Raw genomic sequence first — 16734 nt, 5'->3', positions numbered from 1 at the left:
CCATCAACCTAACACTGTTACAGGAAGAAGGGGAGGATGGAGGAAGAGCAGAGTGTGATAGTGGATGCTGAGAGCCACAGAGCCCTTTCATTGCAGCAGGTTGAGGTGGGAGGCCAGGCTGCTTAGAGAGTGGGGTCAGGAGGTGATCAACTGAACACAGGTGGATTGAGTTTTGCTACAAAAAAAAAGTGAGTGAGAGCTGGAGGGGAATCATAAATCAGGAAGACTTTTTTTTTTTGACGAGAAATTCTGAAGCATTCTTGTAGTGATAATATGATCTGAAAAGCAGAAAGAAGAACAAAGCTAGAAATGAAACCCTAACAAAGGCAAGAAGAGTCAGAATCTAGGGACATGCAAGCACCAGCTTTGGGCTGGAATAATCACCTACAGAATCCATGGCTCCAGCTGAAGGGACTGTCCCTACTGCGTCCTGCAAACCCTTGCGCCTACAATAACTTTCCCTAACCTCCACTTATTTGCAACTTTTCACTTCTCAATTATTCAGAATATGAATACATTTTGATTTACAAAAAGTTACCGATAGTAAAAAATGGAAGTCCCCTTTCATGTGTTCTGATCACACTTCCTCCCAGAAGAAAGTACTGAGATCAATTGGTAGAGTGCAATTCCATCCATATGCTTTCTTGGTATTCCCATGCTGACATTTGTTCTTAATTAAGCGTACTGTTGCAATTTCCCCATAATAATATGTTGTGTATAATAGACTAAAAGTTATGTTTTACCTTAACAATACTTTGGACCTCTTTTATCCTTTTTAACAGTACATAGTGTTTTATGGCATGGTTCCTTTTTTCTATGGGCATTCAACTTATTCTCAGAGTCTCATTATTCCCAATAATACTGCAGTGAACATTCTGTACTACCACTTTATAAATGCATACAAAGATTTCTGTAGGAAAATTGTCACATCAAAATGTATGTATTATTAATTTCATGAGCCTTCTAAATTGGACTTTACCAATTAATATTCTTACAGCTAATATATGAAAACATGTTTCCCCACACTCTGACAATACAGTATATTGTCTACTTTTTTAGTTTTCTTCCAATCTAACAATATTTCACTGTTCTAATTTTCAGTCTCCTGATTACTGGGGAGCTTACGCACATCCCCATAAATATCTGCCCCCACCTTGGGTGGCACATTCACCGATTGAGTAGCCACCCCCATTTGTTACTCCCTGCTGTGTGTCAACTCTCACTGCTCAGCAATCAGTATCTCCAGGTAGCCTCTTCCTCTTTGACTGAATGATTCCCACTGAGTTTCTACTGTGTGCTCAATGTCAGCATCACCTGACTTACCATGGCTGTTTATTATCTTCGAGCCCACCTGCCCTGCACCCAGATAAAGCATATCAAAGGCTGAAATCACACAACTTCATTTTGTAGCCTTAGTGCCTGGCACAATACTCAGCATAAAGTGGGTACACAGCAAAAGAAATCTCAACCTAGGGATAAAGAGATGGGTTAGTGGTTAATAATGAGGACTGATTTTGCAGAGGACTTAAGTTTAGTTCCCAGCCCCAACATTAGGCAATTCATGGCTGCCTTAACTCCAGCTCCAGGAGATCCAGTGCCCTCTTCCAGACTCTGAGGGCATCTGCACTCACATGCACATACTTACACATAGACGTGTACATGTACACATAATTGAAAGTAATTATAAAAATAAATCTTAAAACGAATGCCAACCCAGTTCATCATACCACTTTACAGCTGCAGACTGCTTTACAGTCACAGAGCTCCTTCATATACATTTTCTCAGATTGTCCAAATCAAACCAGATTTGCAGGAATTAACATTTCCGGCAAAATGATAGGGCAAGGGTAGAGGAGCATAAACAGGCTGAATTGAATCACCAGCTGCATAATGAGAGTTATGCCAAAGTCAATCAGTCTCTCTTTAACCCCTGGACTTCCAAGTGTATCCTACAAGCAATGTTGTGCAAGAATTAGCAACATTCAGTTAACTGCTAGATCACACAATCAGCATGAAAACAGCTACCAATAAATCGGAGGAAATTAGTTTAAAAGACAATTACTAATTCAACAGCCAAGTATAAAAAATAAAGGAAAGGGCATATTGGTTAAGGGGTAAATCTGGTTGATATGAGACAAATTAAACCTCTCTTTGAAATTCTGTAGAAAAATGGTGTGTTTTTCATCCTGCAGTGATCAAAATAAATTAACATCTTCCAAATTCTCTAATAGGATTCTCACAGCCAAGAGGATATGAGGTTTTTTTTTTTGTTTTTTTGTTTTTTTGTTTTTTTTAGGGCATCTCAATGTTCAAATACAAAGTCCATCAATTTTCTTAAAAAACTATTTTATGAAATACTAATTCTACAAAATGACAAAGGTTATTACATGTGTCTAGGGTTTCAATTGCTGTGGATAGAAACCATGACCACAGCAACTTTTATAAGGGAAAACGTTTAATTTGGGTAACTTGCAGTTTCAGAGGTTTAGTCTATTATCATCATGGTGGGAAACATGGTGGTATGCAGGAAGGCAGGCGTGGAGCTGGAGAGCTCTACATCTTGATCCACAGGCAACAGGAAGTGAACTGAGACACTGGACATAGCTTGAGCATAGGAGACCTCAAAGCCCATCCCCACAGTGACACACATCCTCCAAAAAGGCCACACCTCCTAATAGTGCCACTCCCTTTGGGGCCATTTTCTTTCAAATCACAACATTTTATTTTATTTTATTTTATTTTACTGACACAAGGTCTCACTATCTAGCCATGACTGTCCCAGAGCTTGCTATGTAGATCAGACTGGCCTTGAACTTGTGGAGATCCACTTGGCCTTGTCTCCTGAATACTGGGGTAAAAGGCATGCATTTTCTTTTTTTAAGTGATATGTGTAGTTTCCTTTTTATTGTGCAGAGTCACATAAGGTAATAACCATGCAAATATATAAGGTACTTTAAGCACAACACCCCACACCCCACCTACTCTTCCCTTTCTCCTCCCATCTCCCATTGGCCATCTTTGCTCCCCCAGATAGTTTCACTCATATTTTCATGTCACCAATATTCACATGATTTTATGGATTTATGGTGTCTAGGACCCATAATAAGAGAAAAGGTACAGTGTCTGTCCTTTTAAGAATGACTTAATTCACTTAATATGATTAGCTCCAGGTGTATCCATTTTCGTGCAAACGGCGTAATTTCATTCTTCTTTATGGCTGAAAAATCCATATGTATGCTTATATGTGTAAACACATGTGGATAGAACTATATATATCATGTATATGTAGAGAGGGGCGGGGGAAAGAAAGAGATCACTTTATCCGTTTCTCCGTTGTTCAACACCTAGGTTGGTTTTCACAACCCACCTCTTGTGAACACCACTGCAATAAGGCCCAGGTGTTGCTGTGATATTGACCTGGAGTCCCTTGGGTAAACATGCAGCAGTGGTACAGCTGGCTCACATTTTAGGGATGTCTTTAGTTTTTTGAGGAACACCAATCCGGATTTCCACAGTGGCTGGACTGGTTTGCCTTCTCACCAGCAGTGTCCTCTTTTATCCCCACCCTCTCCAGCATTTTATTATTTTATTTCTTTGAGAACTTCACACAATGTGTTTTAAGCATTCATCCCCTCCCCCAAGCACTCCCAGATCCAGCCCCTTCCCTACTCATCCAACTTTGTATCCTTTTCTGTGAAAACCCTTAAGTTCAATCTGTGCTACCCATATTAGTCGTGAATATATGATCTTCCACCGTAGTGTGGTCAAAAGAGCTGTCTGTGCTCTTTTATTTAAAACAAAACAAAACAAAAAGCTGTCTTTCCCTCTCCCAGCAGCTGTCCTCAGCTCTGGATGGAACTTCTTGCTCACCTTCCCTCTCCATGAGCTTGCACAGGTCACGCACATGCTGTCACAATACTGTGAGTGCCTTTGCACAGCCGCCCTGTTGCGTCCAGACGACACTGTTTCCTGATAGTCACCCACCACTCTGGCTTCTGCAACCTTTCTACCCCATTTTCCACAGTTATCCCTTAGCCTTGAGAGGAGGTGGTATGGTACAGATGTCCTATTTAGGGATGAAAATTCAGCAGTTTCTTATGTGACAAGGATGACATAGAATCTCAGAATATATTTTTCTTCCTTCCTTCCTTCTGCCCTTCCTTCCTTTCTCTTTTGCATTCCTCTGATGGCTAGTGAGGTTGAACATTTTTTCATGTATTTATTGGCCATTGTACTTCATATTTTGAGAACTGCCTGCTCATCTCGTTAGCCCCTTTATTGATTAGACTGTTTAACTTCTTGATATTTAATTTTTTTATTTGTTCGTATATTCTGTATGTTAATCCTCTGTGGTGTATACATAGCAAATATTTTTCTTCTGTTCTGTAGGATATCTCTTCACCTGGCTATTTGTTCCTTTTGCTGAGTATTATATGTATTTTCTAAAAGAATCATAATTCAAGCAAGCTTTAGGAATGCTAGTTTAAATAAATGGAAACATATTCATTGTCTGTGGGGCATTTAATATGCCCAAACCCTCCATGTTTCTTTAAAATGAACATTATTATCTTGGTCTGTTTTGCTGCTGTTATGACACATTTCCTAAATGTATTTAAGTGAACTTGGGACTGTGTGTGTGTTTAAGAGAAAGATGCTTCTTAAGAATCTGATGCTCTGTGGAGCATCCTCTAAGAAACACTGTCAGGTTAAAACAGTCTCTTCTGTCATGCTGAGGTTCATAAGCACCCACACTTTCAATGCAGTTTTATCACGTTTTAGTGATCTCACTAACTTGATGGCCTAAATCATTTAACTGTAGGGCTGAGAAAAGCCAGGATGAAGAGAATTGTAACTTCTCTAACCTACAGAACATCAGCAAAGGAAATGTTACTGAGTGGTTAATCTAACAGGTATGTTGTCTTTCTGAGTCCAGTAGCTCATGAATATTGAATACAAGGCCTATGGAGTCTACTCCCATGTACAAACTCAAATGTATCCTATAGCCACCCCTCTCCCTACAGAACAAATTACCCCATTGCCAGTCTCCCTGATTACTCAACAAGTCATAATCTTCATGTCTACTACCCTCCAAGGTTGAATCTTAGTGGCTCTGTGACTGAGTGAATGAAGAGTCTGGGATGTAGCCAGGATCAAAGGAAAAGAAATACTTTCCTAGTAGAAAAGCCCCTCCCCATGATACAGCCAGCATGGTCTCCAAGTTATCCAGCTTTGTTGGAGTTCACTCCTCTGCCGTAGCCTTCACATCAAACATCGCCCTTTATCTCTTCCCGAGTCTGTTCCTAGCCTTCTCAGTCATTTCTGGGACTTATTCATTCCCCATGATTTAATTGAATATGATCTCAAAATTTACATCCAAACTATTTGTATTTCTGGAGAGAATAAAAAATAGCCCAAGACTACCTCTCTCTTGGAAGCTGCAAAGCTCCTTTAGTCCCTGTGAGAGCCAGTCCTCAGGCAGAAGACTTCCAGGTCAGTTCCAGCTCAATTCATCCAAGTCCTGTGTACAAAGTGTGTGGTGTCTTCAGCAATGGGGTCTACCTTCAAATTCTGGAAAGTGACCACGGGCGATGGCAATAGCCTATATTGTTGTGGGAGACTCCTGTATTCCTCTGAGCAACAGTTGCTCAATGGGAGGTTTCACGTGCCTGTGACTGGGGGGTTGTTAGATAGCGCATAGCTCTTGGTTCTGCCCAGCTGTAAAGCCTACAAAATGATAAAATTTCCAGAAATGTGAAATTTCAAATGGCCCCACCCACCCCTGGATTAAAAAGCTACAGGTGATGAATGGCTGCCAAGAGAGGAAGAATCAGTTTCCTCCAGGGATGAGCCATCGCAGAGGCCGTGCAACCTCAAGGGCTCAGTGATGGGCACGTGTACACACAAGCAATGCCAAATGGACTCAGTGTGCTGTGTGTGTGTGTGTGTGTGTGTGTGTGTGTGTGTGTGTGTGTGCACATATATAGTGATACATACTTTTTATGTATTTTTACAATACAATAATTAAAGAAGAGATCATTCATTTGGAAAGAGGTAGGGGCTGCAAGAGGAGCTGAAGTGGGGAGAGGCAGGAGAGATACAGAGGCAGTGCTCATATATGAATTTCTCAGAAAAAAAATGTAATGCATAAAAAAGTTGACCAGGACATAACAAATGACTATTGTTTGAAGCTCGGCACATTTGACTCATCATGACCTCAGCTAACACTTTTGGAAAGTTGTTCTTGTCCTGCTCTAAGTAGTGCTACTTAAGTCAATACGAGATCATTTTTCATACATAAATCTGTCCTACCTACATTATTCTTGAAGCTCTTTCTTGAGTTTACTTTGTTTTGCTTGATTTTCTTAATAAAATATTTCATACAATGTATTTTGATCACGTTTTCCTCTCCCCCAACTCCTCCCAGATTCTTCCCACCTCCCCACTCACCCAACTTTATATGTATTCTGTCTGTCTCTCTCTCAAAAATAAAGAAATCAAGAAACAAAGAAACAAAATGAAGCAAAACAAAATAAAAAACTACACAAAACTGAAAATCAAAATTAGCTGGCAAAAGATCAGCAAGACAAAAAAAATACCAAAACAAATCAAAATGAAACAAAAAGTCCACAAAAATACTATTGAGTTTGCTTTGTGTTGGCCAACCACTCCTGGGCACTGGGACTGGCCTGGAGTGTGGTTGGTGTACCCAGTGACACTCATTGGAGAAAACTGAGAACAGTCCTTGTAGTCTAGCCTCATCAGGGTTAGCACCCTAGAATTCTCAAATTGTCTCACTAATGCAAGTTCAATTCTCCCTGCATAAAGAAAACTCCCCTATCAGCAATTTTAACTTGCAGGCATCTCAGAATATTGCTTTTACCCGAACCCCTCCATACTGTCAAGATTCTTGGGAAATTCAATTCCTAAAATTTATGAGGGAAATCATTAGAATGGCTATGAAACAAGACAGTACCGCTGATTATTTAAAATACTCCTGGCACTTAGTGTAAAATTTTAATCCTAAAATTATAGATGCTGCTTTTAGTCAAAAATGTTAATGAATCTATCAGTGATTGGCAAAGATATCTATATTCTTATAATGAACCGTACAGATGACTGTGTCTCTAAGACTAATAGCCACATTATTTACTCTCCATGAGCTGAGCATGGCCTGAGCAAAACAATATTTCAGTACATAAATTTCATTTTTAGAATTATTAAAAATATATTTATGACTAAATGTTGGTAACAATTACTTTCCCGAAGAAAATAAGCACTCTTTATTGACCGTGAAATTATTTTAGCATTGAACTCACATCTAATGTCCACTTCCCATATGTTTTCACAAAATATAATAAAGTAGTCAAAGCAGAGGGCATAAACCACACAGAACTCATTTCAGGCTTCTGGCTGAGTGAGCAGCCCGAAAACAAGCACTTTCCTCTCTCCCTGAGAAGCTTTCCACGAAGAACAGTAAATGAATTCATCCACAAGGACAAAGAGAGTAGGAAGAATCAAAAGCCAGAGACTGTGGGCAGCCAGAAAGAAATATAACAAATAGGGAACTGATTTGGAAGCGCTGCATCCCAAGCTGGTGAGAGGGGATCTCAGCCAGCAACCTCAGTTTACACTGTAAGACCCCTCAGGACTGGAGGATTATCTGTACAGGGTGTCTGTGAAAAGGAAGGTGAAAGCTAAAAGCAGAAATACTGGTGTTCAGATGACTGAAAATGCAACTTTTCTAATCCCTTAACTACACAGGTGGGCGACTGTGCTACCTGGGAGAAGACCGGAGCTTTGTCCTTCAGAGAGGCCAAGGTCAACGGCCTCTGGACTGGGAGAATCCATCTCCACTCGACCCTAGTGTCAGCAATCTAGCGTGTAATCTCATGACTACAGACCAGACAAACCTTCTCAAGAAATATGAACAGACCTAGAGCAGAGTCCAAAGCCACTAAGAGGCAGTGTTCTCATTTCGTCTCTGGTACTGTGATAAAATACCCCAGAAACAAGCAATTTAGCAGAGAAAGGGTTCATGTTTGCCGGTAGTTCAAGTTCCCGCCTGTGGGAAAGATAGGGTGACAGGAACTTGCAGCGACTTGTCACACCACAGCCACAGTGAAGAGTAGAGAGAAACAAATGCCCGCGGAGTACTGCTTGTTTGATTTCTCTACTCTTAGATAGCTCAAGACCTTCTGTCTAGAGAATAGTGCCACCCACAGTGGCTGAGTCTTCCCACATTGCACTGTGTAACTGCAGTGCCTAGGGAGGTCAGAAAAGGGCATCAAATCCTCTGGAACTGGAATTACAGAGGGTTGTATACTGCCATGCACATGCTAGAAACTGAACCCAGGTCCTCTAAAAGCAATCAGTGCTTTTATCTAGCAAGCTGTGTCTCTAGCACCAGAAAGCCTTTTTTAAAATTGATGATAGATACTTCTCTCATACAATCCATCCTGACCACAGTTTACCCTCCTTCCACCCCTCCCAGCTATGCCCTACCTCCCCTCTCCCCCAGATCCATTCCTCCTTTGCTTGCTAAAAAAAAAAAAAAAAAAAAAAAAAAAAAAAAAAAAAAAAAAAAAAAAAACCCTCTACTATCGTACTTGGAAAAATAACTACAATAATAGCTATAATTAACATCTTCAGAAAGATAAGATACTACAACCCTAAAATGAGAACATATAAAATTAAATGACTATTTAGTGACCAAACTACTTTTAAATTATGCCAGTAACATTATTTTATAAAAGGATTGGAAGATGAAGTTAAGAACACAATCCTTAAAAAATGCAAAAAAAAATGCAGAGATAAAAATAGGGCAGAAAAAACTAGGAGAGTTGGAAGACCGGTTCAGATGAACCATTATCTAAATGGTAATTCTAGGAGGGACAAAATGACATGGGAATATCATCTTTGAAATAATTCAAGAATATATCTCAGAACTGCATAACATGAATCTCTAAGTTGAAAGGTCTTTTGAATGTCTGACACTGTAAATGGAAAGAAATCCGCACCAAGTCTGCCTTTCAAACACTTCAGAACAGTTGGAACAAAGTGATACTCCAAATTTCTAAAACACCAAGGCACAATGGCTTCAACTCTTTGCCAGTGGGCCAGAAACTCATGAGTAAATACTTTCAATCATCTAAGGAAAATTATCATAATCTACAACTTTATTATCATCTCTTCTAAGTATCTATCATATGACTAAGTACTCTACACTTAGTGGTTTAAAACAAGTATTTTTGTTGGAATGGTTAGGAATTCAAGTAGAGCTTAGATGGCCAGTTTTTTGTCTCTATACAGTGATGACCTTGGGTACTTAGTAGGATACACCAAATGGTTGTGGTGGGAAGAAAGATCCAAGACAGCTTCATTTGTATGACCCAAGTTCAACTGGGTTCCCCCTTTTCTTTCACACAGATCTCTTTTTATAGACTTCATTTTTTATAATAATTTTTTAAAATTATAATTACATAATTTCCTCCCTTACATTTCCTCCTGCCAACCCCTCTCAGGTATCCCACCTTGTTCTCTTTCAAATTCATTGTCTCTTTTTCTTCAATTATTATTACATATATACCTAAGTGCATAAATACAACCTATTTCATCTGTATCAGACTACCTGCCTACATGTGATCTCATGACTGACCTCTTGGTACTGGATAACCAATTGGAGTGCTCTTCCTTGGGGAAGAATATTTATCTTCATCTCAGCATTCCCCAGGTGCCTATAGTTCTTTGTCTAGGGTTGAGGTCCCACGAGATTTCCTCTAGCCATGTTAGCACAACCATACATGTTATTGTTGGTCGGGTCTTGTTTAGGCTGCCATGTTGATGACAGTTCATGAGTGTAGTCTCTCCAACATTTCTAGGAGACACAATCTCACAGCAAACTTCCTATTTTTCTGCCTCTTACAATCTTTCTACTCCTCTTCTACAGTGTTCAAGCCTTAGGTGCAAGAATCATGTTACAGATATATCAGTAGGAACTGGGTACCACATGAACTCTTGTTTTCTTAATTTTGACCAGTTGTGCCTTTCTATAAAGTCTCCATCTGTTGAAAAGAGAAGTTTCTTTGATGAAGGGTAAAAACCTATATGTGTGTATAAGAATAAATATTTTGAACGTAGTTAGGAATTATGCTGTTTTAGTGAAGTAGTGATTATAGATTCTCTTCCAAGATCTATGAATTCATTACCCTGTGTTCCAATACCAGGCATGCATGGCTTCTCTCATGTTAAACAGACATTAAAAGACCTTAGAACGTTGTGGCTACCACCAAGTTATGCATGCCACTATTGTGCCCTTAGGGTTGTCATGCCATGCTGTGGAATATTTGTTGTGGTTCACATACATCATAGTTAAATAAGAGTATTGGTTGACTCCCTCACTTAGAAGATTATATGGCAACATCTGGTACCACAAAAGCTGGTATTCACAAAGGAGTCTTTAAAGTCAGATCCAGCTCAGGTCATCTGAGTCCCATATCTGAAAAGTAGGTGTCTTCAGCAATAAGGACTTACCTTTTACCTCTGGGAGGCAACCAAAGGCAACAGTAATAATCTGTATTATTTGGGGAGTCTCTTGGACAACTTTGACAAATAACTCAAAAGAGATCTTCTTCTGCCTGGTGTTTGGAATAAGGGGAGAATTGTAAGCCCAGATGGAATATTTCCTTTAAACTGTATATGTACATGTAGAAACAGATTTGTATGTATTGTATCTAATTTTTGGTAGATCGTAGTATGATTGTCTGTGACTTTCTTTTAGATATCCTTACTATTATTTTACTTTCCTTCTGTATTCATCTCTCTCTCCTTCCCCAACTAAAGTACCACCCTCTTTTTCCTTAATTCCTCCTTCAAGTCAGTTACACCTTGCTATTCCCCTCTCTATCGCTCTCCCCCAATACATGGTCCCCTTATGCTTTCCAGGCTTCTGCAATTAATCCAGGATGTATACTCCCTCAGATGAGAGAGACCATGTACTGTTTGTCTTTCTGGGTCTTGGTTACCTCACTCAGTGTGATTTTTTTTCTAGCTTCATCCATTTACCTGAAAATTTCAGTTTTCTTTACAAATGAATAATATTCCACAGTGTTGATGTACCACACTTTCATTATCCATTCATCAGCTGAAGGACATTTCAGTTGTTTCTATTTCTAAGTTATCATGACTAGAGCAGCAATGAACATAGCTGGCAAGTATGTGTGGAGTAGGATATCAAGTCCCCTAGGCATATGCTGAGGAGATTTTGATTGGCATTACATTAAATCTATAAATGAACTTTGGTATAATGGTAATTTCCACAATATTAATTCTACCAATCCATGGGTACATGTCTTTCCATTTCCTAGTGTCTTTCTCTATCTCTTTCTTCAGGTAATTGAAGCTGTCATTGTAGAGATCTTTTGCCTTCTTCATTGGGTTCGTTCCTAGATATATTATTTTCTTTGAGGCTATTGTGATTAAAGCATGTCCAGGATCTCCTTCTCTGTGTGTTTGTTGGTAGTATAGAAAAGCTGTTGATTTGTGCAAGTTGATTCCATGCCTTGCCAGGCTGAAGAAATTGTGTATCATTTCATAGATGATGAAAAAAAGCTTTTTGGTAGAACTTTTGTGATCTCTTATGAATAATATCATGTCATCTGAAAATAGGGATAGTTTGACTTCTCCTATTTGTATTCCTTCGATTTTCTTCACTTGTCCCTCTGCTCCAGCTTGTGTTTTGGGTACAATGTTGAAAAGGCCTGGAGAGTGGACAGCCCTGTCTCTTTTCTGATTTCAGTGGAATTGTTTGAGTTTTTCACTGTTAAAGATGGTGTGGGCTATCTGTTTGTCACATGTATCTTTTGTTATGTTGAGGAATGTTCCCTCCAGTCCTGTTCTCTCTAGGATTTTTATTATGAAGGCATATTGACTTTTGTCAAAGGCTTTTCTACAGTTATTGAGATGATCATATGATTTTTGTGTTTCAGTCCACTTTATGGTTTATTACATTTAATGATTTTAGTATGTTGAACCATTCCTGCATCTCCAGGATAAAGTCTGCTTGGTTATGATGGATAGTACTTCTGATGTATGTTTGCATTCATTTTGCAAGGTTCTATTGAGTATTGTTGAATAAATGTTCATCAGAGATGTTGACCTGTAATTTGAAGAGGTTTTCTGTTGTTGTTACTGTTTTGGTTTTCTTTTGTGTGTGTGTGTGTGTGTGTGATGGTGATAAGGCTGTGGGATGGTCTGTATGTGCTCTGATTGGTCAATAAATAAAACACTGATTGGCCAGTAGCCAGGCAGGAAGTGTAGGCGGGACTAACAGAAAAGAGAATTGAGAGAACAGGAAGAGGGAGACACTGCCAGCTACCGCCATGACAAGCAGCATGTGAAGATGCCGGTAAGCCACGAGCCACGGGGCAAGGTATAGATTTACAGAAATGGGTTAATTTAAGATGTAAGAACTTTATAGCTAGAAGCCTGAGCCATTAGGTCAAACAGTTTAAATAATATAAGTGTCTGTGTGTTTATTATAAGTGGGCTATCAGACTGCCGGGGCTTAGTGGGACCCGGAGAGAAAACTCTAGCTACAGGTAATGATTGGTTTTTGTTGTTGTTTGTTTGGTTTTTTTTTTGTTGTTGTTGTTGTTGTTTTGGTGAGAGGTGGGGAGGTAGTGTCTTTACCTGTTGGTTTGTTTTGTTTTGTTTTGTATAAAACTGGCTTCATAAGAGTTTGAGACTGCTCCTTCTGTTTCTTTTCTTTTTTTTTTTTTTTGAAAGTTCAAGAAGAATTGTTTGTAGGTCTTCCTGAATGCTACTTCCAATGTATCCTGAAAGCCCAAACATGATTCATATTTACATTTCTGAAGGATTTCAGACAGTTGCCAAGTACTGTAATACAATGAGTATGATTTCCATAATGTTTGAAAATAAAGGATGATTTTATATAAGGCTGTTAAATATGAATTTATGAAAATGGAGGTGCATTTTAAGAGTAATGGAATATTTATGAGTTAAATTATCATTCATTAGTTTATATACAGTCTTGTTTCAAAAGGAATTTTAGGAAGTCTATAAAAGTACAGGCAACATAACATTAACTTATATTCCAATTAAATTAAGATCTTGGCAAAATAAAACAGAAAATCAAAGATAGTACAAAAAGGAGCCAAAAATTAGTTAAAATGTCTGTAATTATAACCCAATACTGGTGTCAAATTTGTCTCCAAGCTATGTGTCCATAATATTAGATTCAGCTCCAAGTCAGAGAGACTTAACATATGGCTTCAAGATAAAACATGAGTTTACTTTCCTCACACAGAAAAGCTCAGAAGCATGCAGTCTAGGACTAAGCTCAACTACACCCAGTCTTCCAGGGACACAGGCTCCTCCAGCTCAGCCCTTTGCCTTTCCAAGGTGGACCTTTGACTCCACAGGCCAAGACAGTAGCATTCCTATTCTGGGCAGCAGAATGGAGGCAGGGAATGAAGAAAGAAAGAGCAAGAATCACCTTCCAAGTTTTCCCTAATGAAGACGACTAGAAATTGCCACTATACACTTCTATTGCATCAGCCAGGGCCTAGTGACACAGACAGTCTGAGCACAAGGGAAGAAGGGAGCTAGAGTCATCATTCTATGTGGACATGAGTGCTTCTATAAGGTCTGCAACACACACGTGTATACAGAAGAGAGCAGACCCCAAGGCAAAAGCATCTTGCACAGCCTCACAGCAGCCAAGAAAGGGAATGTGCTCCACCTTCAAATAACAGAATGGTAAAGACAAATGGCTGCTGAAGAAACTGCAGCAACTCCTGGTGGAAAAATTAGAAAAGTGTGGCTTTGCTGGGCTCCATACAAAAGCAAAACTTTGATATCATCAGCAACACCCTTCCCATAAGGGCATACCTTATATCACAGGACACCAGATAATACGTTAACAGTGTAAAGAAACTATGTCGGCGAAGCTTGGATTTGCTGAGTTCGTTTTCATTGTACTTCTAAAATCACTACAGAAACATGTTCCTTTTAATGTCATCATTGAGTATCTTAATATTAAATATATACTTATATATTTGTTTCAGAATTGAAGAAAAATCCATTTACCATCGTTTGAGGAAAAGAAACCATTGCAATCACAGGGATTACCAGAGTATCTCAAAAAATGGTGCGTAGCCTGTCACTTATGCCTTCAACAAAGTACCTGTAACAATTGACTTTATTTGAGAAGTACCACTAAAGTTAGCATTAGACAACCAGAACACAGTGAATATCTCTTCCAACAACACTGCCCTTTCTGAGCACTGTGCTCTGGCCTTCCAGCCATTTACACACAGAAAAGAACAGGATGAAGACAAGGGAGTATGAAGACCTGGTCAGTCACCCAACAGTGAAAACAGTTCTAGTAATTCTCAGCCAAATACAGGGATACATGGCTCAAAAAGCATGACCTACATGAACCTCAGTTAAACAAGGGCAAACCAAGGTCACTGCAAAAACTCTACTCTGTCCAGTACTGCATTCTCTCACATTTCTGCAAAGGTAGACTCATGGGAGTCTCTACCCTCTACATTGGACTAGGAGGTGGTGTACTGCTTCAACATGTCCACAAGACCCTGATTTAATAAGCCACAGCCTGGCTAATGCCATGAGTTACCACCACTCACTGACTGGAGATGTGGAGTTGTCCAAGAAGCATGGGTTTTAACTAACTGTGTTGCCTACAAATAACGTATTTCTTAAAATAAGTATGCTACATGAAATGAATGTCCTACTTTTCTAAGGATGACAAAGATGCTTTAACAGTTAATAATAGCTGGCATTTACTGAGCTCCCACCAAATGATGAAAAACATATTTCAGTAGATGTATATGTATATGTATTTCAGTTAATCCTTTCCACAATAAACACTGTCAGTAAGTATTATTATATTTCCTCAGAACTAAGATAGCATTGATTGCAATCACTCTGGGAGTGTTATGGTAGAAATGGGAAAGAAAACTTACAATGTACACGTTGGCTCCAGTACTCAACTCAATTACCCAATATGTTAAAACATTTTTCTCAGAATGGGGAAAGTATGAGACTATCCACATTGCTGCAGCTCAGAAAAAAAGGAGACATGGACTGGTCAAGAGCTTTGTTCCAGGTCACAGATATAGCAAGTTACATGACTGAAACCTGCCCACCTTGTCTAACGCCACTCAAACACTAATGACGGTCATGCCTCCACTGCCCTGCTATCTGCAATGATCTGTAGAGAAAGGTTAGCCTTGCTCTACACGTGAACACAGCTAGTAGGAGTGGACAATGCACATGGAAGCTGCTTGTGAATCCCCACAGATACAAGCCCTTACCTGTACTTCTCTGCTTTACTGAGAGACTCAAAGAGCCCCCAGTGCTCCCAAGACTCATTTCCAATACAGACTGGGAAAAGGCAGAAGCTCATATCTATGGAACATTATTCAACTCCTCAGGAATTATGTCTAATAGTCTATTTTTTAAACTGGAAAGATAAAATATAGACAAAAGAAAATTAGACCATGAAATTGGATATTATAGCTAATTTTTTTCCACGTTTTAAAATAAATGGGAAAAGGCTGTATCTAAGAAAAAAGATTAGTAAGACACGCCCTAAGACTGTTGTTTGAGAAATTTTGAGTGGTTATTTTTTTCCATCCCTCCAACTCTATTTTTCTGAAAGGTATTATTTTTTATACAAAACAAAAATAAAACAAAACCCTAGAAAGAAATTGAATCTAGAAAAAACAATGGGATAAAAGTATGCAGTTAAGGCAGGGTGATTGTTAATCCTGAAATCCACAAGAGAGAAACCAGTTCTACAATTCTGAGCCAAATTTAAAGCAAGTTTAATTAAATACTGGCCAAGAAGATGGACTCTGGCCAGGTCCACCCCTGGGTTCCCAGGGAATGGCCATGAGTCATACTTTTCAGCAAAACCCATAATTCACTGCATTTTTCATCAGGTCCCACCAGGGGCAAGCATACACTCTGACATATTTCCTGTCTAAGTACCTCCTGACTACATGTGATCAAGCACATCCAGTATAATTGGTTCAAACCAACTTGTTTAGGAGTGAAACCATGTGCCTTGTTGTTTCCCATGAACTACAGCTCCCAGCATTCCAGAAAGCTGTCTTGTCCTTGGGCAAGTGGGGCTTACAGGTAAACTTTGGCTCTTACCGTGATAAGCAGTCTGACTCTTCAAATATGCACAGTATAATAGTCCTCTATGTGTGTGACTTCAGAGCCAACATTTCTATCTTTCTCAAGACCCAGATATGTCAACATCACTTTCCCACCCAAAATCTGATGATCTTTTGTAAACACCATGAAGACCGTCATGAGATACTCCAAAGAGTACCCCTGGCAACAAAGACTAGCCAGTTCTCCTTGTACACTCTGCTGTCTTAACAGCATGCATTCCTTTAAAATCTAGGTTGTCCACAGCAAAAGGCAAGAGGAGGTAGGAAGAAGGATTCATCACAAAGAAAGGCATGGTGAATTCAGTGCAGAGCCTCAGCTTCTGTCAGTCCAGCAAACAGGAGCTGGAGAGGAGGGGGGATTTCTTTTTCTTCAGTTTACATTCCTCAGAATTATACAAATGCTCACCTTCTCTAGCGTTACTGCTTCTTTGAATACGCTTCTCATCAGATCTTCTAAGAACGTAATTCTAAAAGGATATTTTTAGTTTCTCATAGGTACCCGTTATCT

At 39.3% G+C, this 16734-nt stretch overlaps 1 protein-coding gene across 2 annotated transcripts in view; it reads left to right on the top strand.

Annotated features, from left to right (window-relative positions):
* Aoah (acyloxyacyl hydrolase) overlaps nt 1-16734 on the top strand; it is a 239786-nt gene that overhangs the window by 176790 nt on the left and 46262 nt on the right. For both annotated transcript variants that reach the window (XM_052729193.1, XM_052729192.1), the window contains exon 13: nt 14085-14167. In XM_052729193.1, coding sequence (XP_052585153.1) covers nt 14085-14167 — 83 coding nt within the window. The remainder of the gene's footprint in view (nt 1-14084; nt 14168-16734) is intronic.

Source organism: Peromyscus californicus, unplaced genomic scaffold, assembly GCF_007827085.1.
Source record: "Peromyscus californicus insignis strain IS unplaced genomic scaffold, ASM782708v3 Scaffold_8__1_contigs__length_139910024, whole genome shotgun sequence".
NCBI lineage: Eukaryota > Metazoa > Chordata > Mammalia > Rodentia > Cricetidae > Peromyscus > Peromyscus californicus.
Note: the sequence above shows the minus strand (reverse complement) of the source record. Positions and strands in the feature narration are given on the sequence as shown.